Genomic DNA, 22,050 nt, shown 5'->3' with positions numbered 1-22,050 from the left:
AAATTCAATGGACACAATTGTCCAGTGAGTTCAGCAGCATGACTAAAGAGTCACAAGGGGTCATTCCATTAGCCTCAGTTCTCCCATTTAGTGAAAGTCATTGTGAAACACTGCAGCACAGCACACATGCACACAAAGAAATGTGTCCTCTGCTTTTAACCCATCAACCTCAGTGAGCTGTGAGCAGCCATGACAGGCGCCCGGGGAGCAGTGTGTACTTTGCTCAGTGGCACTTCAGTGGCACCTTGGCAGATCAGGATTCGAACCGGCAACCTTCTGTTTATGGGGCCGCTTCCTTAACTACTAGGCCACCACTGCAGCACTAGCCACAAAGAACCATCTGAGACGCACATATATTTGGATTTTACACTGCCAAGACACATAATTTTCATGTTAAAATATACAATGCTAAACCAGCAATAACAACAGTTATTTCTGGTTTAGCAGTTATTGCTGGTTTAACAGTCACAGAAACTTTCTATTTGTGTAAAACATAATTTGCTGTTCCCAAGTGTCTGATTTGTTTACTCACATTGATAACCCACATAGGTAACGTAGGTAGCCCAGAGAAGACACACATACACATGCCATGAGGACTGGCCAGTCGCATAGCAAGCAGAGACATCCACTAGGAGCGTCCAGCTTGTGTACGTGAGTGCATGTTTTAATTTATGCACCGTCCAGTAGGTCACATTTCTGACGAGGTGCAGGGACGGCATTGAACAGATGTCACATCTCTGAGGCGCTCAGTTTTACCTCTCTGATCTTTATTTAAAAGACAAAAAAGGAGCACAAGCACCAACAGGTGCCTCTGTGAATGCATAAGTGTAGTAGACTGAGTTTGTGTGTGTGCGTGTGTGTGAGTACTACATTGAGAATTCCATAGTCTGTTTCTGCAGCTGTCATTACGGCTTTCGCACAAGCTCACAATCACACTGCATGCGAGAATACACCATTATCACACAATCACATGGGTTTCTGTGAGTCTAAACACACCACTGCACTGTACCCTGTAAAATTACCAATGGCAACCTTAATCAGAAGGGGAAGAGAAATACAATTTGATGGGTTTTTTTTTATTGCTTCACTACAGCTAAAAGAAACAGCATTCATAAACATGTTCTAAGCAAATATCATAAACCTGAATAACTTAATTTCAATAATTATAAAACATATCAATTAATTCTAAACTGTTTAACATACACATTCATTTTTGTTCAGTTCAATTTAAGTTATAGTATTAAAGTTCAAGTTAAATCAATCAATATTTATATTTATTATGGTCATGATGTACTCACATAAGATTTACACATACTTATTTGGTATATATTAAACACATATATTGACCAAGATTGTCCAACTACATAATGTTGTATGACATAAGAGAAGATTCTTCAGTTGACTTAATTAGTAATTATATACTGCAGAAAAAACTTGATTACATATGGGACTTGAATGCATATTGATCCCTGCTTTCAATTAATCCCTCCAAATATTCACTACCAATATTGTAAAGCTGTGATTGTTCATTGAAATACACTGCTCAAAAAAGGGAACACTTAAAAAAACTTCAACAAATCAATAACTTTTCTGTTGCATCAAACTGTATACTTAGGAAGCAACACTGACAATGACAATCACATGCTGTTGTTCAAATGGAACAGACAACAAGTGGATATTATAGGCAAGACATCCCCAATAAAGGCGTGGCTCTGCAGATGGTGACCACAGACCACTTCTCAGTTCCTATGCTTTCTGGCTGGTCACCTTTGAATGCTGGTGGTTCTTTCACTCTAGTGCTACAACTCACACAAGTTGGCTCAGGTAGTGCAGGTCATCCAGGATGGCACATCAATGCGAGCTGTGGCAAGATGGTTTGTGACCAGAGCATGGAGGTGCTAAGAGACAGGCCAGTATATCAGGAGACATGGATAAGGGCGTAGGAGGGTAACAAACCAGCAGCAGGACTGCTACATCAGCACTGCCAGAGCCCTGCAAAATGACCTCCAGCAGGCCACAAATGTGCTTGTGTCTGCTCAAATGGTCAGAAAAAAATTTGCTTTTTGTTATTTTGTTATCAAAACATTTAATTATGTAAATAACTAAATATTTAATAAGAATATTTCTTTCATTCAGATCTAGGATGTGTTATTTTGTGTTCCCTTTATTTTTTGAGCACTGTATAAAATCACAGTAGCTAATGGTGAGATTGAGTATTGTCAAGAGTATTGATTCATATAGTATGTATCAACAGATTTTTCACTTCAGTAAGAGTCACTATGCTTGCACTTCGCTGTAGCGACTGTAGTATTTCTGTGCAATAAGATGATTTGCTTGCAATGGGGCATCATTGGCCACTGAAGGGGTCGGTGGGTGTGGCATTAAAACTTGCATCAGCAAAGATGGCCAACGTGCCAACAGTGGTGAAGACAACAAAGATCCACAGAAAGAGGCGGTCCACGACCATTGCAACATACTGCCAGTCCTCTTTCAACTGGAACAAAGGAAGGAAAGAACACAGTTTAAAAAGAAAGGACAGAAAATGAGCAGAAGATTAATGTCTGTTCAGAGAACAATAGTTGGAAAGGCATGATAGAAACTGTAGAGTTAGAGTGAAGGTTTTGACTAAAAAGTAGATTGAAAGCTGCAGAAGACCTCCTCGTTTTTCAACAAGACTGAAAAACTGAACACTAGGTGGCCCTATCAGACCAGGTCAGCATTAAAGACTTAAGGAGAGTTATAGTGCATCCAGAAAGTATTCACAGTGCATAACATTTCCACATTTCACCACCATGCTTCACTGTAGGGATGGTATTGGCCTGATGACGAGTGGTGCCTGGTTTCCTCCAAACGTGATACCTGGCATTCACACCAAAGAGTTCAAACTTTGCTCATCAGACCAGAGAATTTGGTCTGAAAGGCCTTCAGGTGCCTTTTGGCAAACTCCACTGCTTAGAAAAAGGCACATCGCAGCCGTTTTCTAAGCAGTGGCTTTTGTCTGGGCACCAGAAAGGCCTGATTGGTGAATTGCTGCAGAGATGGTTGTCTTTCTAAAAGGTTCTCCTCTGTCCATAGAGGACCACTGGAGCTCTGATAGAGTGACAATTGGATTTTTGGTCACCTCCCTGACTAAGGCCCTTCTCCCAGATCACTCAGTTAAGGTGACCTTCCTCGGATTTGTGCCTACAGACAATTCCTTTGACTTCATGCTTGTGCTCTGACATGAACTGTCAACTGTGGGACCTTATATAGACGTTGTGTGCCTTTCCATATCATGTCCAATCAACTATTTTTTCCACAGGTGAACTCTATTGGTGGTAGTAGCCTAGTGGGTAACACACTCGCCTATGAACCAGAAGACCCGGGTTCGAATCCCGCTTACTACCATTGTGTCCCTGAGCAAGACACTTAACCCTAAGTTGCTCCGGGGAGACTGTCCCTGTAACTACTGATTGTAAGTCGCTCTGGATAAGGGCGTCTGATAAATGCCATAAATGTAAATGTAAATGTATTTAAGCTGCAGAAACATCTCAAGGATCATCAGGGGAAAAAGGATGCATGTGAGCTCCATTTTGAGCTTCATGGCAAAGGCTGTGGAAGCAGGGCAAAAAGTGGAAATGCGCTGTGAATACTCTCTGGATGCACTGTAACACTGAAGACATGTAAGCTACCAAAATCAACTCATGGGGGTCTCAATAACACCTCAGTTGGGTAGCAAACTAGCTAGCTAGTTAGTATTTGAAGAAGTAATGAGAAAAATCTCAATCACTTAATCCACAAAGATCAAACCCATTCACAGCTGTACTACATCACCAACAAAGTAACTACATGTCATAATCACTCTGAATGAGCACCCTTGTCTGATTTAATTATGACACCATTGTCAAAGTCAGACCAAAAAATCCCATCACTTAATATAGCACCTGATTCGCTAAAAGATGTAGCAGTAACTTACCGCCCCATAGTCCTTCTCCGCCTGGAGCTGCTCAGCGATGTAAGTGATCGCCTCAATTGCGGACTTCAGCTCGGGGGGCAGGGTGAGGTAGTGGCTCGGCCCATCAATAAACTTCCTCAGATCAGTGCACATGCCCTCGGGCTGGTATCTGGCGGGATCAACAGACAGAAAGATAGATAGAGAAACCTAGAAGAGACACAGGTATGCTTTATGCCACATTGCAAAGTATTAAGAAGCATTATGTATACTGTGTGCATATATTATTTTTGTCCTCCTGCCATCTCACAACACTGAGAATTTTAACAGACTGGGAGCTACATTAAGGCTGAAAATCATGATAAAATTCAACTTGATCTCTGTGATCAGCTTTGGGCAATTTTCATGATCATGATAGAAATGGCAGAAACTACAATCTTTGGTGTGTGTATTTACATTACTTTTAAATGGAGTCACCTCCATTTAAAGGTCTGGTATTCTCCTAGATACTGATAGTGTATCCCTGATGTCCACAAATTGAATGGAATATCATGTAGACTAGAGCAAGCAAACACGAGCACACGCATGGGACAGTAATATGCATTTTTTACATTTACAGCATTTATCAGACACCCTTATCAAGAGCGATTTTCAATCAGTAGTTACAGGGACAGTCCCCCTGGAGCAGTTTAGGATTAAGTGTCTTGCTCAGGGACACAATGGTAGTAAATTGGGTTTGAACATGGGTCTTCTGGTTCATAGGCAAGTGTGTTACCCACTAGGCTACTACCACCAAATATTGGTATAGTCAGAGGTGAAAAGTAACAAATTATATTTACTCACGTTACTGTAGTAGTAGTTTTGAGTAGAACTGTCAACTGTGGGACCTATTATTGACAGGTGTGCACCTTTCCAAATCATCTAAAATCAAGTGTTTTCTCCACAGATGCACTAAAACTAAGCTACAGAAACATCTCAATGATGATCAGAGGAAACAGTAGAAAACTGAGTTTCTGAGCTTCATGGCAAAGGCCGTGAATAGTTATGTACTTGTGCTGTCTAATTTATTTATTTATTTTAAATAAATTTGTCAAAACCTCAATGAAACTTTTTTCACCTTGTCATCATGGGGTGATGTGTGTATACAATTCTGAGGAAAACATTAATTTAATCAGTTTTGGAATAAGGTTGCAACATAATAAGATGTGGAAAAAGTGATGTGCTTTGAATACTCTCTGGATGCACTGTGCATTCTTTTTGCCTGTGTATTCCATACATTACATTGCTCAAACTGAATAAGAGTTTTCCAGTCTAATACTGTAGTATTCTGTGGGGCAGGACGCTTTATTTCATTTCTCATATCAGCAGTCAGTGTCCTCATTTGTCAGTAAAGACAACTGATATATTTATGTTTGTTATGGAAAGAACAAAAGGTAAAGTGTGTTAATAGGGAATTGTTGAACATTTTAACAGTTTTGGATACTTTGATTTTGACTTTCTTTTTTATGGTAATGTTTGAGAATTTGGTACTTTTGTGGCCAACTGTGCTTAAAAATGTTACAGTAATTGAAAGTAACTAAGTAACTTTGGCTCAAAGTAAATTTTGAATTAAGTTTTTTTACTTTTACTCAAGTTGATTTTTATATGGGTACTTTTCCTTTTAAAAGTAGAATTTAAGCTAAGTAAAGATACTTTTACTACATTTTTTCAGTACTCTTTCCATCCCTGGGTATAGTGTTACAGCAACATGCAGTGAAATGTACCCTGAACCACTCTGTTTAGATTGTGCATAGTTAAGTAATAGTTTAAACAAAATAGAATAACAAAGAAAATAAAATAGAATAAAAGGAGACTAACAGTAAGCAAGCTACAACACAAGCAAGATATTGTGTTCAATGAGAACATGAGACTCAGACATCAGACAGGTTAGTGGATATGTATTCTGCTAAAATGCATTGTGCGTAAATTGATTTAAATGTCATGCAGTTACGGGCTTTGCGTTCCCAAACCATAAAATGAGGTTCTGGGTCCAGATGCTCTCCACAGCACCTGTTTAGAAAGTCTTTAGTCTGGGAACACATTGAACTTCCTCAGCTTTGTGATACACATCAGCACAGCAGCCCTGCACACAGTGAAATGTGTCCTCTGCATTTAACCCATCACCCTTAGTGAGCAGTGGGCAGCCATGACAGGTGCCTGGGGAGCAGTGTGTGGGGACGGTGCTTTTGCTCAGTGGCACCTCAGTGGCACCTTGGCGGATCAGGATTTGAACCGGGAACCTTCTGATTTAAAAAAAAAAAAAAAAAAGTGAAGTGAAGTGATTGTCACATGTGATTCACAGCAGCACAGCACATGGTGCACACAGTGAAATGTGTCCTCTGCATTTAACTCATCACCCTGAGTGAGCAGTGGGCAGCCAGTGCTTTGCTCGGTGGCACCTCAGTGGCACCTTGGTGGATCGGGATTCAAAACGCTTCCTTAACAGCTAGGCCAACCTTGACCAACTGAAGCTGCAGTTCCCAACTCTCACCACATGTGGCCTGCCAGTCAGGAAGTCCAACACAATCAGCTGGTGAGTCCCAAATGCTTCAGCTTGGTAAACTGCCTGCTGGAAACTATAGTGTTGAATGCTGAACTGTAGTCAACAAACAGCAATCTTTTTATTGCTTCTCCCTGCTTCTTGTCCACATGGCTGAGGGTGGCGTGCAGGATTTGGGAGATGCCGTCATCAGTAGACCTGTTTGGTCTATGTTGCACACACAACGGAATGAGAGGGAGAAAGAGAGAACATATGCATGTGTGATGCATGCATGCATCAGATTTCAGTGTGGGCGGACTAATTTTAACTTCTCAGGGACAGAAGATATGATCATTTAAAAAATAATTACCGTTATTGGTTCTGTGGAGTATCATTGTAAAAGGACAGAAAACCTCAGACTACAGGTTTTGCAGGTTTTTGAAGATTGGGATGTCTGAGCTGCTGAGAAGCTTGAATATAGAAGCATCACACGCAATACCACATGATGTGGTTCACTGCGTAAAAAAAAGTCAATGGCTAAAAGCCGAGGAGGGCAGTCACAACTATGATATTATACATTAATCAACTGTTTGGTCTGGCAAAAATTCTGATAAAAATGTATATTAAAAAAATGTAATCGTTGATATGTGTCATGATCCGGTCTGGAAGGGGCTACTCCGGGTCTGGTATTCGGATTGGAGTTTCATGTTTGTCCTGTGCTATTATGTTTTCGGATTGTTTTCACCTGTGTATGATTGAATAAAGCTGCCCTGTTCATGTCTGTTTGCCATCAGATCATTGTTACTTTATGTCTCCCCTGTCCTGTTCACCATGTATTAAACCCCTATTTCGTGACATTGTATGTATGAGTCCTTCTTCCTCGCCATGTCCAGCCATCGTTCCAGATCTACTGCCTCACCAAACCAGCGTGACAATATGGGAGATGAGCTTGTGATGTGCATTTACAGGGTTTCTGCTACTGTGTCCTTGGGAGTGGAGCTTCAGAGGTTATACTTAGAGGGGTGTGTTTCTATGAGAGTTTATGGTTTATGAGAGGCGTTGGGAGATAGGGTAGATTCTGCAGTAGACCGTGTCACATATCCCATGACATCGAGCCCACCATTTATCTTATCCCTGTACCACATCTGTGGTATCTGTGCTAAGATTGTGCCAACCTATAATGCCATCTATGTGCAGCTTTACTGGTTTAAACTGTATTACGTACTACAGTAATAGTACTACAGTAATACTCACATGTGCTGTAACATCCATCTCATTATGAAACACCTAGCTGTTTATTTATTTGTTTGTTTATTATTTAATTCTACAGAGACGGCCCAAAACTGTCTTCTGCTGTTTGTCCACCAGGTGTCAGTATGGCTCCTCTCATATTCCAAACAGTCGTTCTGTATTCAGGAGAGAATCTGGCATATAGCCTCCTTACTGGGGAGTCTCTTGGGTGGGAGGGTGCAGTTTGTTGGGGTCACTGATGACATCTGGTGGCTCCCACCCGAGAGAGACAGTAGACAGTGGTTGGCTGGCTTTCTGGAAATGTCATTCATGTAAGGTAGTGATGGTTGATTATACAAATAGATTTAATTTTTGTAATTTTTAATAAGTTTTGTAATTTAGTTTTGGTAGAAAACATTTGGAAGCACAAAGGGAGAATCAAAGACATTGTATAAAATTGTATAATTTGTCAGTTGTATAAGTACAACTGAACAAGTGCAGGTGTATTTAAATGCTAGCAAAATAAAAAAAAATTGTATATTCATGGTTTTGCTGTGTAAATTTCGAAAGATGATGTAGCACACACTTTATTTTTTTAATGTTTGCCAAAAGATTGCCGGAAGATTGCTCAGATAGGGCCTGTAAGCTGTGGAGATGCAGATGACGAAAAATTGCACCTATGGTGCCAAGACACGCAGTAAAAACCAATTAAGAGCCAAAGGAGAGGGTAAGACAACTGCTGTCTCATCAAATTCACTCTAATAGAGTCCCCACATATTCTCACCCCATATTCTCGCCTCCCTTTATTGCATCTCAACGTGGGCCAGAGCTAATGTGTCAGATTTGTGCTGATCATTATTATTTTAGCTTTGATTTCCTCTATCTCATTTCTCAGTGTTTTTCAGTCTCTCCTTCATACCCCAATTCACCCAGTAAACGGAGGAGATTATTAATTCCACACCATGTACTTGTTCAGTATTTTTTGCCCCTTTAAACAAGTCCCTCTGTCTTTCACAGAATTAATAATACACTCTGCCTGATGTGTTCCTGAAAGCTCTTCAAGTTGTGGTTTGTGACCCCTGACCTCACCTGTTGGGCTTGGGGAAGAGGAAACAGGTGTTAGGCTTGCGGATGAAGTACTCGTCGGCTGCCCTGCTCGCAACAAAGATGTTGGGCTCTTTCTTATGGGGTTTTTCAAGAGAGAGGGGTGTCTCAACTTTGGGTCGCAGCATCCCCAGGTATGGAGGTAGCAAATGGATGAAGATCTGAGAGAAGATTAGAGAAGTGGATCAAAAAGTGGATCAATAGAAAAGGTAATAAGATATTTTGTGGTCACATTGAGAAAAATTACTTGCTTATCTGTCTGGTTCACTTCAGTTATGATCAAATCTCGGGCCTTATTGTTTTCACATCTCTGAAGCTCTGGGGCAATACCAGGCAGTCTACTAAGGTTTTGCACTTTGGGATCCCATTTTGGGATTTGCATTTTGTAAAAAAAAAAAAGGTTACACATACACATTAACACTTTACTTTATTGTGGTATGCTCATTTCAGTGTAGAGGCTAGAGACTAAAAAAAAAGACAATCTTGGTGAAACAGTCGGTTCATTTTAAATTGGTCTGAGTTTATTTGGAGTGTTGAATCAGACCGTGTGTGAAAACACCCTAAGGCATTCAGTCGGCCTTGATGCCTGCATTCAGTTATAATCCCCCTAATAAATTTTTACTGGACATCCCTGGAAGCTTTTAAAAAGGCAAGACTAAGCTGTCAGTGGCCAGTTTCTCATGACTCTTCAAGAGTTCTGTTCCATTTTATCAACTCAAAGGACCACACTGCAAATAGAATCCAATTTTGAAGAGGCTGTTCCAGGTTGCTGATTCTGCTGTGGAGGGGTAATCAATTAAAGCACCACCAAACCATATGAACATCGTTTGAAAATCATACTAAGCCTCACAAGATCTATTACCCAACACTACTATTCCAGGTTATAGCACCTGCTTAGCATCAGTCCACTAAAATAGATTCCCTCGAATTACTAAACAGAAAATGTAGGAATTTCAAAGGTGATGTTGAAAATAAAAACAGTTCTAGACCTGCTTCAGCTTACCCTTCGAACCCAGAGAGGCATTTGGTGGGTGCTGGGTGAGCGATGGTGCAAGTTGAGCACGACCACGCTGAGGATGACAGAGAAGGTGACCAGGATCATGGTAAACATGAGGTAGTTGACGATGATGGGGACACCAAGGGAGGTCTCGGGAACTTTGTCGGCCAGCAGGAGCAGGAAGACAGTAAGGGTAAGCAGGACATTGATGGACAGGCCCATCTTCTCTCCTGCATGTGGAAAAAACAAGAAATTGGTTTCCTTATTAATCCATAAACACCAGAAAAAAGTAACTATCGGCACTTAACCTTATTTTTTATTTATCTTTATTTTGGGCCCAAATACAATACAGTTCCACCCTCATTCCCCAACCCATTTTTTATTAATGTGTATAATTGTGTGTGTATTGTGTATATATAATTGTGTATATGGGTGCTAGTAGCCTAGTTGGTAACACACTCGCCTATAAACCAGAAGACCCAGGTTCAAATCCCACTTACTACCATTGTGCCCCTGAGCAAGACACTTAAACCTAAGTTGCTCCAGGGGGGACTGTCCCTGTAACTACAGATTGTAAGTAGCTCTGGATAAGAGCTTCTGATAAATGCTGTAAATGGAAAATTATATTCCAAGGCCACACAGCGCTTCTTATATTCTTCCCTGAATGCATTACCTGCATGTATGTCTAAATATGCCTTTTTTGTGGCATTCTGACTTTTGGGGCATCGACTCATTTTGTTTTTATGTTCATGGTTAATAAGCATCTACAATTTCAAGTTGCACTTAGATTCCCATATTTATGCAGTGTGACAGTATGATATTGAATACTGCTAGGTTTTATGGTTAGTGTTTTAATGGAAAAGCACCCATATACTGTATGTTGATAATTATAATAACATTATCAATGCATGTACAAAGAATTGTTCCCAAATCCAGTATAAAACACACTAATCCAGTACAAAACACACTAATAAAAATCTCACATGAAGTACATGCTCAACATAGCTGAAAAATGTAAGGGTGCTCTACCAGCATCTGGTGGCAAGTAGAAGTTGAAGATAGCGATTATGGTGATGAGAATGCAGGGGAGAATGATGTTGAAGACATAGTACATGGGCTTCCTCTCAATGATTAAGTAGAATGTGATGTCCTCATATTGGTCCTCCCGTATGTTCTTCCTGGATGGTTTATGACGGATATGCCACTCTCCACTTTCTGCCAAAGATAAACAGGAAATGTCTAAAACAATATGCAGTGACCACTGCTGCAGAATTACTCACAAATAGAGATGGCCAATATACTGACAAAACTTATGGTCTTCTAACTAAATATTGTAAACATATGAACAAAGACATTGCAGTTATTCACTTGGGATTAAGGCAACACTGTTTTAGTCATTATAATCACACCCACGTGTAATTCTGGAATATTAAAAGTAGGAACCCTGTATTTTAATGGGGTAGCGAAAGTAACTAATTACTTTCATTGCATGTGTTTCATATACAACATCCACATATAATTAATCTTGAGAGTCTGGTGATTAAAAATAGATGCTCCAGTTTGCTGCCCATTACACTAAGGCATAGAAAATATACAAAAAGAATGCTTAGTGGGAAAAAAAACAGTTATCACTATTTTCAATAGTTTAAAGCATGACAAAAATCACACTTTTTTTTCAAATGCATTACTGGACCTAAATTGATTTTTTCCAGTTCCATGTACAATCAAAATCAGGGTGTCATTCATTTGGTCTGATAGCTGTGTAGGCTACCACATTTGTGGTTCAGGTACATCTATCTTTGTTAAAATATCATCCAAACAGGCATGGTACCATACATCCTGAGCTTGATACTTTGCTGAACTGCTCCCACATGAAACAGTTCATCCTGAACAATGCTGATCTAATACATCTCAATGGATCGAACTACAGGAGTGGGAGAAGAAGTGCTTCTCCAAACTATTTATCAGGAAGGACACCTTGTCTGAGATTTCAGACTTTGTGTTCCTTTTTAGTCTCCTTAGGCTCAGAGGGATAAGATTGTTTTTTTATTGCTTTTCTGCTTGATGTTTAGGCCAGTGCTCACTCCTGGTATATTATCATTCACATAATATTTGTACAGTTCATGATCAGTAGACCTGATGTAAATTTTGTGATGTAATGATTTAGACTGATTTACAATTATGGAATTAGTAAAAGTCTATGAATGATGAATTATGTCAATACTGAACATATGAACACACACATATACATAGACGTCTCCACAGCTCTGTTATATTTACATAGTTGGGAGAGACCAGTCCCCAGCAACTGTTTTTCTGAAACCAAATTAAATTATTGCCAATTTCACAAATACACTTTTAGTCCCATCCTGAACAATTTCACAGTTACTCTTGGGAAGATTTAATTATTTTCACTATTGCCCAAACTGTTTTCACATTACTGATGTAATTATCTGAGAAAAGTTTGTATTTTAGCAGTATCATGACTCAACATGAATCTTCGCACAGTACAGTAAAAGTATTCCAGACATGATTGATTAATCCTCCAATTTTTAGGAGAACCCTGTTTCTTACCACTAAAGGCACTGTCATACACAATCTCTCGGATCTCATTGCCTCTCTCATCAAGTCCATACTGCAGATCCACCTCAGAAGCATCATATGTGTATGAGCGGAACACCATGGTGCAGTTCTGCCAGTCGAATGGGAAGTATGTGACCTAAAAGAGAGGGGGGCCATGAATAAAGTTTTATTTCTTTTTTATATGTTAATTGTGCACATTTATGTATATATATGAACATATTATATGTGTTTGTTGCTGTATACTGTATGTGTGTGTTGGTGTCAAGAGTATACTCTTGATTTGTTATTAAAACTTTGCTTTTGTCAAATTTTGTCAAATTTGTCTGGGTAGTGTGATGATAGATTATGTGTGTGTCAGAGAGAGAGAAAGAAAGCGAGAGAAACAGACAGGGAGGGTCTGTATGTGTCTCTGCAGAATCCAAGCAGATGAGCCTGACTGTGCTGACACTCATCACTTTCTCCCTCTGATTGCTCTTTAATCATCTCTCCAAATGCTTCTGTTTTTCTCGCACTGAAACAATCAGATGACAAGATCAAACAAGCCTGAGAAACTAGAGCCATGCCAAACAAAGCTAGGAATATCAATGATGAGGGAACAAAAGTTCATGGGGGAAAAAAAAGAGATAAGAGAATGAGAATATGAGGGAATGTGATGCTTCATGATGTTGCAAATCTGCTGGGGGCCTACAGTGAGAATAAACTTTTCACAGAATCTAGCCATCAACAGATTTTGTTAACTGGCAGTAGCCCATACCTTAACGAAACAATTGCTTCTTTAAGCAATTTCTTGTACTTTCACTGGTGAACTTCCCCCTTTCACACCCTTCCATTTCCAACTGTGTATCAGAACATACGATGGGCATCTGGTACTCGTATCCACTACCAGCTGGTGTTGGATTCAAGCTGTCGCTTCAACCTAAAAAACTAAATTATTTTTCTACGCTTGATTTGTCCATTCTGTACTACTGTAGAAAATAAAGTGTTGAACCAAAATGGTGGCCTCCACAGAAGTGATCTATTTGCAGATAAAACATGTTCATTGAATGGACATGGGATTGTGAAAATATTATGACTACTGTATTCAATATCATTTGGTTCTGTGTACCGTGTGCTCTACTGCAGTGTGATAATTCCAAATGATAATCTGAGACCAGCAACTCAGACAGATGCAGCAACCAAAGAGTTTCGGCACAAACTGTCAGAAACCATCTCAGGGAAGCTCATCTGCATGCTCTTCGTCCTCATCGAGGTCTGGACCTGACTACAGGTTGACGTCATAACCAACTTGAGTGGGAAAATGCTCACATTCGATGGCGTCTGGCACGTTGGAAGTGCGTTCTTTTCACGGATGAGTCCCGGTATGTGCTGTTCACCACAGATGGTAGACAGTGTGTGTGGCATCATGTGTGTGAGCTGGTTGCTGATATCAGCATTGTGGATTGAATGGCCCATGGGTGCGGTGGGGTTATGGTATGGACAGGCGTATTTTTATGTATATCAAACACAGTTGCATTTTATTGGTGCCGTTTTAAATGCAAAGAGATATCGTGACGAGATCCTGATGCCCATTGTTCTGCCATTTATCCACGACCATCATCTCATGTTGCAGCATGATAGTACACGGCCACATATTGCAAGGATCTGTACACTGAAAACGATTGAAGAGGAGTGGACCAACATTCCACAGGCCACAATCAACAACTTGATCATCACTTTAGACATATTTATGAACAATATTTGAGAGTAATGGGTCTTTTGTGTATGTAGAAAAGAGTTCAGCTCATGAAAAATGGGAACAAAAACCAAAAGTGTTGCATTATATATTTTTTTCAGTGTACAAATCCAAAAATTTGTTGTCCCGTTTGATCTAGAAGTCTAGAATTTCTATGTCATCACAAGTCACAGGTATCAACCCCTTCTCTCATACAGATGACTGTGTAATCACCAAACTAAGTAGAGTCCTAAACAAGAAACTTAACAGAATCTGGGTTTCAAATCCAAATTCAACTCTCTTGTCAGTTCTCGCACTTATATGACTAATTTTAACATGTTACCTTAACTCCACAGGAGCTTTTATAAAGAGCAGGGGGTGTCCAGGTGACTCTTCCGTTGCTATAAGCCTGCACGTGGACATGGAGGGCTACATGGAAAACCCCATCATTACTGTAGAAATAAAGACAAACCAAAGAGAAAACCATTCACAATACAGTTGAATTATATCAGTGTCCTCCATAAAAAAACAACATCAGGCTTTTACAAGCAGTTGAAATGTTTCTCATGCCTCAGAGTTTTCTTAAAGGGAATTCCTGCTAAATGTATTTTAAGCAGACACGCATTTCTCACCCAAAGTGCTGAGCACTGCTTCTGAGTTAGCTTGGCTGTGCAGCTTTTGATGAAATACATATTGAGTAGTGAACAGATGCCCCCAGGCTGAGTGCTGGCCTCTGTAGCGTGTTCTCATAGATATTCAATGGGCTGTCAATGAGGGCTACCTTCCTGTGTCAGCTCTAAGAAATAACGCCTTACTTCCACTTTTTTAATGGTAATGCCCTGAGCGCATACACACACACACACACACACACACACACAACACAAGCAAGATTAAAGCAGTGTCAGGATATATATGTGGACTGTCAGGGTACACAAACCCCCACATATGAGCACAGAGTTTTCATTGTATGTGAATGTAAGTGGCTTTCACGGGCCTGTTATTAGGAGGCCAAATGGTTTAATTATCTATGAACCTGTGATGAATGAGCAAATGATCGTCACCTATAACACACACAAACACACATAATCATATACTTTATATAAAAAAAATCCCGTATTAGTAACCATACATAATATCAGTACATTATGTACTGCTATAGCTGTGTGAAATGATTTTGTCTGGCCTAAATTACCTCTCTGGTGTAGGTTCCTATCAGAGAAAGCCTGTTACAGCTAAAACGCAAGCTGCTGTTCATATGCCAGTGAGCTGGGTGACCACACTGCAGCATCAAAGGGGACCTTATTCAGCGCGAGGTGTGATGGCTTGTTTCCTGCATTTTCACCCATTTAAATAAATCTGTTAATTTGTTCCCTCAACCCTCGGTTTCCATTGTTCCTCTGCACCTCGGGTGTAACAGGGGGGATGCTTGATCATTTTCTAATTGTGGTTTAAGGGTATTAAAAACTGTACATTGAAATATGAACTGCGCTATAGGTAGCATATCACAAGTGTCCTTGACCATGTTTTTATGTGGGCGTGGCTTTAACACATGATTGGTGAGCATGATTGTCTATGACCCAGGGACATCAACAGATTAACGGTGAGGGCACCTGTGAGGTCCCCGCCGCCAGAGGCAATATTATCAACACAGATAATTCAGACAATTCTATTTAACTTTGATGTTAAAAGCACACTTACTTGTTGATCAGTACAATGTCAGGAAGCCAGACTTTTGCAGAAGAAATGCGCAGCACATCGAGCCCCCCATGGTCCTTAGGATTCCATGATAGGCGGTAATCTGTCCATTCCTGCAGTATCCCAAAGACAGAACATAAGAAACAGAAGATTATTATACAGGCTGTGACGTTGGAATACAGATACAGGGATTTTTAAAGAAACCACAAAACTTCAGCATATGCAATACAAAGACGTACTGACCAAGAGTGAGAGAGTGAGCATGCACTCTGAAAACAAAAATAAAGCCACATTATTTTGGCTGTTCCTGCTTGTGTCATTAATTATACTGTATGCAATATCTCAGTGCATTTGCCCATGAATAATAATGACATAATTTGCATAATTTTCCATTCTCCATAAATTGCCTCGATTATTCCTAGTATTCAAATTCAATGCATGAAATGAGAGCAAGGTGATGGTATTTTAGCTTCGTAAGCAACATGGAGACGTACACATTTTTAAAATGCCACAAGTGCTCTTTGCATATAGATTGTAATGTTGTAAAGAGAGCACAAAGCACAAAACACAAAAAGACCCAATGGCCAAACATAATAAATTAACCAACTTGGGCGTGGTCCTGGTGCTTAAGGCACCAGCCGACACAGGAATGACGAACACATGTTAGTAATTACAGGCAGTGAATAAACACAAAAAATGATCTGGTGAAACTTGGTTGATCACATAAATGATGATCATCACATAGATACAGTATTTATACACACAATAACAACATAATTACACTTAATATTAACATAGAAATGAGACAAAAGGACAATTATCTCAATACTATAGAAAATTAAGTCTTACCAGGTTCATTATGACAACGGTGTTCATCTCTTCATCTTTCATGTTCTTAACAAGAGAAAAAAAAAATAAAGAGGACAGTATAAATAAACTGTGTCAAGACTAATGACCACTAATGATTTGACTTATCTACAGCTAATTAATGATGCTCATACAAGCTTCAGCACAGGTCAAGTGTGGAACATGAATTATCTTTTACGATTAGCACCGGGCAGTGGGTGGGATATAACAAGCAGCAAGTGAACATTTTGTCCAGAAAAAATAGTATGTGTAAGGATTTGAGTTAGATGGCTGGGACATAGCATCACCATGGTATGATGAATCATGCTTTTTTCATAAGGACATCAGCACAATGAGCCCTCTCTCTGTACAAAGAGGTTTCATGAATGGCTTGAGGAAAACAATGACCTTCAGGTGTTGATTTGGCCTCCACATACTCTAAATAATCCAGATATTAATTCTCCAACTGAGCATGTGTGGGATATAGGTCTGATTCAAGTATGGCGGCACCACCTCACAACTGGTTTGGTGCCAGATATACCAAATCATTCCTTAACAGGTGTTGTGGAGTCCTTGTCTCAAGACTGTTTATGCAGCGAAATGGCCGACAAACAGTAGGACATGAATCTCAATTTCTGATCTCAATTTCATTACATAAGACATTTTCAATGTTGAAGTGTGGATATAAAGGATTCAAGGCAATTGGCCCTACAAGCATGGCCACCTGCTAGGCTTCCACTGCCTTTGCTAGGTCACCACTGCGATCAAGGCAAACACAGCAAATGGTGACACAACAAAATATGTCCTCTGCATTTAACCTTCACCCTTAGTGAGCAGTGGGCAGCCAAGACAGGTGCCCGGGGAGCAGTATTTTGCTCAGAGGCACCTTGGCGGCTCGAGATTCGAAACAGCAACCTTCCGATTACGGGTCCACTGAGCAAGGTACCGTCATCACACACTGCTCCCCAGGCGCCTGTCATGGCTGCCCTCTACTCAGGGTGATGGGTTAAAAGCAAAGGACAAATTTCGTTTTTGGGCACCATGTGCTGTGCCTGCTTCAAACACAGATTAAAGAAAACTTACCTTCGGAATACATTATGCTCTCATTTATACTGTTTACTTTTTTTATATTATTTATTTTCATTAGCTAATCCTTTTAAATATGATTTGAACATTTTATGTTCTTTTTAAATCTTGATATGTAATTACTTCTTTATTACGAAAGTTATTGTTATTATTGTTTGTCTTTGTCTTTATATTATTATTTGAGTGTGTATGTATGTGTATGTCTATGGAGGCAGCACAGCAGAGTTTGATTGTTATAGGAAGGCCCTGCAAGGCGTTGCTATTTAAAAACTAGGACAGGAATGTCTGTGGGACAGCTGGTTGACGCCATTAGAGCCATGGGGGCAGGGGCTGGGGGACAGTGTGTGTTATTTCTTTCAAAGAAACTGGATTTGCTCCTTCAGTCGAAAAGGACAGGAATGTTGTCCATATTACAGCTATAAGGGAGCAATTCACTCCTGAATGTATCAGTATGAATATGATACCACGACCATTTAAATGTTGAAGGTGACTGTAAGCATGATCTGGGCTGTAGAATCTACCAAGTGTGTATGTGTGAGTGTGAGTATTTCTTAAAAGAGTGACAGGAAAATACAGTGACCTGGTGTGTGTGTGTGTGTGTTACGATGCCAAATTTAGAAGATAACCACTTGAAGGACGTGTGTATGTTTACTAAAATGCTCATTTAAGTTATAGACCTTGGCTTAGTTTCCCAAAACAGACCAAATATGTAACGTTTCACATTTGTATTCTTTTTAATAACTATTTGAAGCATGCAGTTAATAACAGATTATAAGAGAGAATTTACAATATGAGGCAGCCAATTAAAAACAATGTAAAGCAGAACTTTATTTTCTGATAAACATTCAACCCAACCATGGCTGCATCCTCTGCATTTCATTATGTAATAACGGCAATTTACTAGGAACGGGTGAGTAAATTAATGTATGATAAAACAAAAAGATTTAAAAAGTGAAAGTGAAATGATTGTCATTGTGATACACTGCAGCACAGCACACGGTGACACAACAAAATGTATCCTCTGCTTTAACCATCACCCTTGGTGAGCAGTGGGAAGCCATGAGAGGTGCCCCAGGGAACAGTGTGTGGGGGGGTGATGGTACTTTGCTCATACGTTTCACTATGTACTGTCTAACACATAGCTGAAAGGGCCTGGTAGAAACCTAGTGGGTAACACACTCGCCTATGAACCAGGAGAGCCAAGTTCAAATCCCACTTACTACCATTGTGTCCCTGAGTAAGACACTTAACCCTAAGTTGCTCCAGGGGGACTGTCCCTGTAACTACTGATTGTAAGTCACTCTAGATAAGGGCATCTGATAAATGCTGTAAATGTTAATGTAAATTAAATGACAATAAAGGTCAGACTGAATTTGAACTTGGAACAAAAAGTAGTGACACAAGGACAAGTCAAAATGACCAATTAAACCATAATCTGGGCAAATACTGCAAACCATTTCAAGCGGTGGTAGTAGCCTAGCGGGTAACACACTCAACAAAGTCTCAGGTGCGCACCCCACTTACTCCCATTGTGTCCCTGAGCAAGAAACTTAACCCTGAGTGCCTCTAGGGGGACTGTCCCTGTAACTACTGATTGTTGCTCTGGATAAGGCCATCTGAATGCTGTAAATGTAAATAATTCTATAGGGCACTTTATGAAAGGGAGCAGTGAGTTGGGACAGCTCAAGGGAACCTTAGTGGCACCTTGGTGGTTTGGGATTTGAGACCACAACCCTTTGGTTACAAGTCTGCTTCCTCAGCCAACAGACACCCACTTCCACAGGGCCTTAAAAATGTTCTTAGAAACAAGCAGCACTGCAGCATTCTGAATATAATTCTTACCAAGGAGACAAAGGAAACGAGCGTCATGCCCACCCTCACCACCACCCGACTCTCAGCTGACTTCGCTGGTCGCACCTTCAGGTTGTAGTCCTTAAACAGGACCTTCATCAGGTTATTCTCTGCCTCAGATGTGCCTAAGAAAGCAAAATTCAAGCATGCAAAACATCAGTCTTTGAAAAATCCATGACACCTAATCAATTTTGTTTTCAATTTGAATTATAGTTCAACAAAAATGCTGAAAAGTCAGATAGGATATTTTGATACTAGGCAAATATCAGCCACAGCCTTGTTAAACAAAGCTGCCATTTGCTCAATGCTCAATTGTTTTCAATAAGTGAATTCGGCCCATGTCACTGATGACCAACTAAATTCAAAACGTGCAGAAAATCAGCTATACTAGTTTTGGTCTAAATAATTTTGCGATCATGTTAAACCAAATGATCAGAAGAATATGAATATGAGTAATTTGCTGACTTCTACATTATACATGTAAATCCTTTAAAAGTACTTGTTGGGGCCGACCCAGCAATCTGACCAGCTGGACATGGCCCACTGATGCCCTCCCATAAACCGGACTTGATATACAGAACAGGCCAAAAGTTTGGACACACCTTCTCATTCAATGTGTTTTCTTTATTTTCATGACCATGTACATTGGTAGATTCTCATTGAAGGCATCAAAACTATGAATGAACACATGTGGAGTTATGTACTTAACAAAAAAAGGTGAAATAACTTAAAACATGTTTTATATTCTAGTTTATTTGCTCTGATTACTGCTTTGCACACTCTTGGCATTCTCTCGATGAGCTTCAAGAGGTCGTCACCTGAAATGCTTTTCCAACAGTCTTGAAGGAGTTCCCAGAGGTGTTTAGCACTTGTTGGCCACTTTGCCGTCACTCTGTGGTCCAGCTCACCCCAAACCATCTCGATTGGATTCAGGTCTGGTGACTGTGGAGACCAGGTCTCCACTTTTTGTTAAGTGCGTAACTCCACATGTGTTGATTCATAGTTTTGATGCCTTCAGTGAGACTCTAACAATGTAAATGGTCATGAAAATAAAGAAAACCCATTGAATGAGAAGGTGTGTCCAAACTTTTGGCCTGTACTGTAATTCTGCGAGTTTGTGGCACTGTTTGAGATGATGGGCTCTATGTTGAACCCCAGAAGTTGTGTTCTACCCCCACACTGACCACATTGACGCCTGTAGCCTTGACTGTACAGGCACAATGACTAGGCCACTCCACATCCAACATCGCAGGCGCCACCATTATTCTCTTGTCTCACCGGCCGACATTTTTATGCATAAATCCCGTTTCTCCCCCTTTTTGGAAGGTTGGGAGCATTTATAATCGGCCGCTGTGGCGACACAAGCATCCATCAACTCTCACAAAACGCTGTGGCCCTCCAGGATCTACTCTGACAAGAACAAATGACAGCCATCACCCCGCGTGTCACCTCCATTAGCAGCGGGAAGCGGAGCTGGTAGCATCTCATCAACACCGCCGTTGCTGCCTTCCCTTCGCCGGGGTCGTGGGTCAGAACAAGCCGCAATCATTACACACCCAAAAACGTGAAGTGCGGCTTCCCCGTCAAACTTCCCCTTTTCGTCGAAATAACACTTCCTTCCCTCCCGTGGAGACAAATGAGGCGTCGCTGAGGTGCGCCATCTGCTGTGGTCGCATCCCTGTCCCCGACGTCATCTCCCACCAAACGACCCCACGGAGCGATGGACAAATAATTACCGTCATTAGCGTCTCAGGAGCGGTTTGGCCGACTGTGAATTTGGGGGCCTGAATGTCTTCGCTCGTCTTCTGTGTGTTTCTGTAGCATTTGGGGGGGTACTTGGTGGGGGGGACAATGACGAAGGCAGGCTGTCGTTTAGATGTGCTCGTCCGCCATCCACAAACCCCGCAGCTGTTTCACGCTCGCGTGCTGAAGCCACGTCACTGCGCAAACTTTATCCGAGAAAAGCGCCACGAAGACGAGTCGGTTCCACTCACCCCCGAGCGCGCAAAGCGCGCACACGCAGCACGCCGCGAGCACGAGCCGGGCCGGCGCCGCCATGGCCTGTCCGAAGTCACCCACGCGTGTCGCCCGTCTGGCCGCCTCGCCGCGTGACTGTGGATTTCGGGGTGTCCGGCCGGCTCGGGTTACACTGTGGGCGGGCGGGCGCATGGCTCTTCCGACCCTAGTCAAGTCAAGTCAAGCAAAGTCGTCGCGGTCCGCAGCAGTTCGGTTCTCAACACGAACAGTCGTTTTACCTTCAGGCGTGGCTGGTTATTTATTCTCCATAAAAGGTGGAGGAGGCTTTGGAATTCATGCCGACTTAGAAGCGCTTCAGTCCCGAGATCTGCAGCTGCCTCGTTATCCAGTGCACTTTCATGTCATAAGATGTCATACGAATCATTCGCCATTATCTTTGCAATTAAAATGAAAACATATTCACGTTTTAAGGTGGAAATATATGTCCTTTTTAAATAAATAAATAAGACAAACTTGCCTAA

General features: G+C 40.9%; 1 protein-coding gene across 1 annotated transcript; it reads right to left on the bottom strand.

The window, feature by feature from the left end:
* Positions 1–1,196: 1,196 nt before the first annotated feature.
* chrnb1 (cholinergic receptor, nicotinic, beta 1 (muscle)) lies at positions 1,197–21,732 on the bottom strand. Its single transcript, XM_028999362.1, has 11 exons — positions 21,547–21,732; positions 19,544–19,677; positions 16,619–16,663; positions 15,773–15,882; positions 14,418–14,526; positions 12,355–12,499; positions 10,810–10,995; positions 9,787–10,010; positions 8,769–8,944; positions 3,956–4,103; positions 1,197–2,494 (listed from the first exon to the last, which is right to left on the bottom strand). Exons 1-11 carry the CDS (start codon positions 21,719–21,721, stop codon positions 2,348–2,350), a joined length of 1,599 nt encoding a protein of 532 aa, XP_028855195.1. The 5' UTR covers positions 21,722–21,732; the 3' UTR covers positions 1,197–2,347.
* Between the last annotated feature and the right edge of the window lie 318 nt (positions 21,733–22,050).

Source organism: Denticeps clupeoides, chromosome 1, assembly GCF_900700375.1.
Source record: "Denticeps clupeoides chromosome 1, fDenClu1.1, whole genome shotgun sequence".
In the NCBI taxonomy this organism is placed as follows: domain Eukaryota; kingdom Metazoa; phylum Chordata; class Actinopteri; order Clupeiformes; family Denticipitidae; genus Denticeps; species Denticeps clupeoides.
Note: the sequence above shows the minus strand (reverse complement) of the source record. Positions and strands in the feature narration are given on the sequence as shown.

Excerpts from the sequence above, each read along its gene's own strand:
- chrnb1 (XM_028999362.1), bottom strand. The coding sequence starts at position 21,721 with ATGCGCCCGCCCGCCCACAGTGTAACCCGAGCCGGCCGGACACCCCGA. Across the intron at positions 16,664-19,543 it reads TCGTTTCCTTTGTCTCCTTG|AACATGAAAGATGAAGAGAT; the intron begins GTAAGAATTATA and ends TCTCTTGTTAAG. Across the intron at positions 2,495-3,955 it reads CGGAGAAGGACTATGGGGCG|TTGAAAGAGGACTGGCAGTA; the intron begins GTAAGTTACTGC and ends CCTTTGTTCCAG.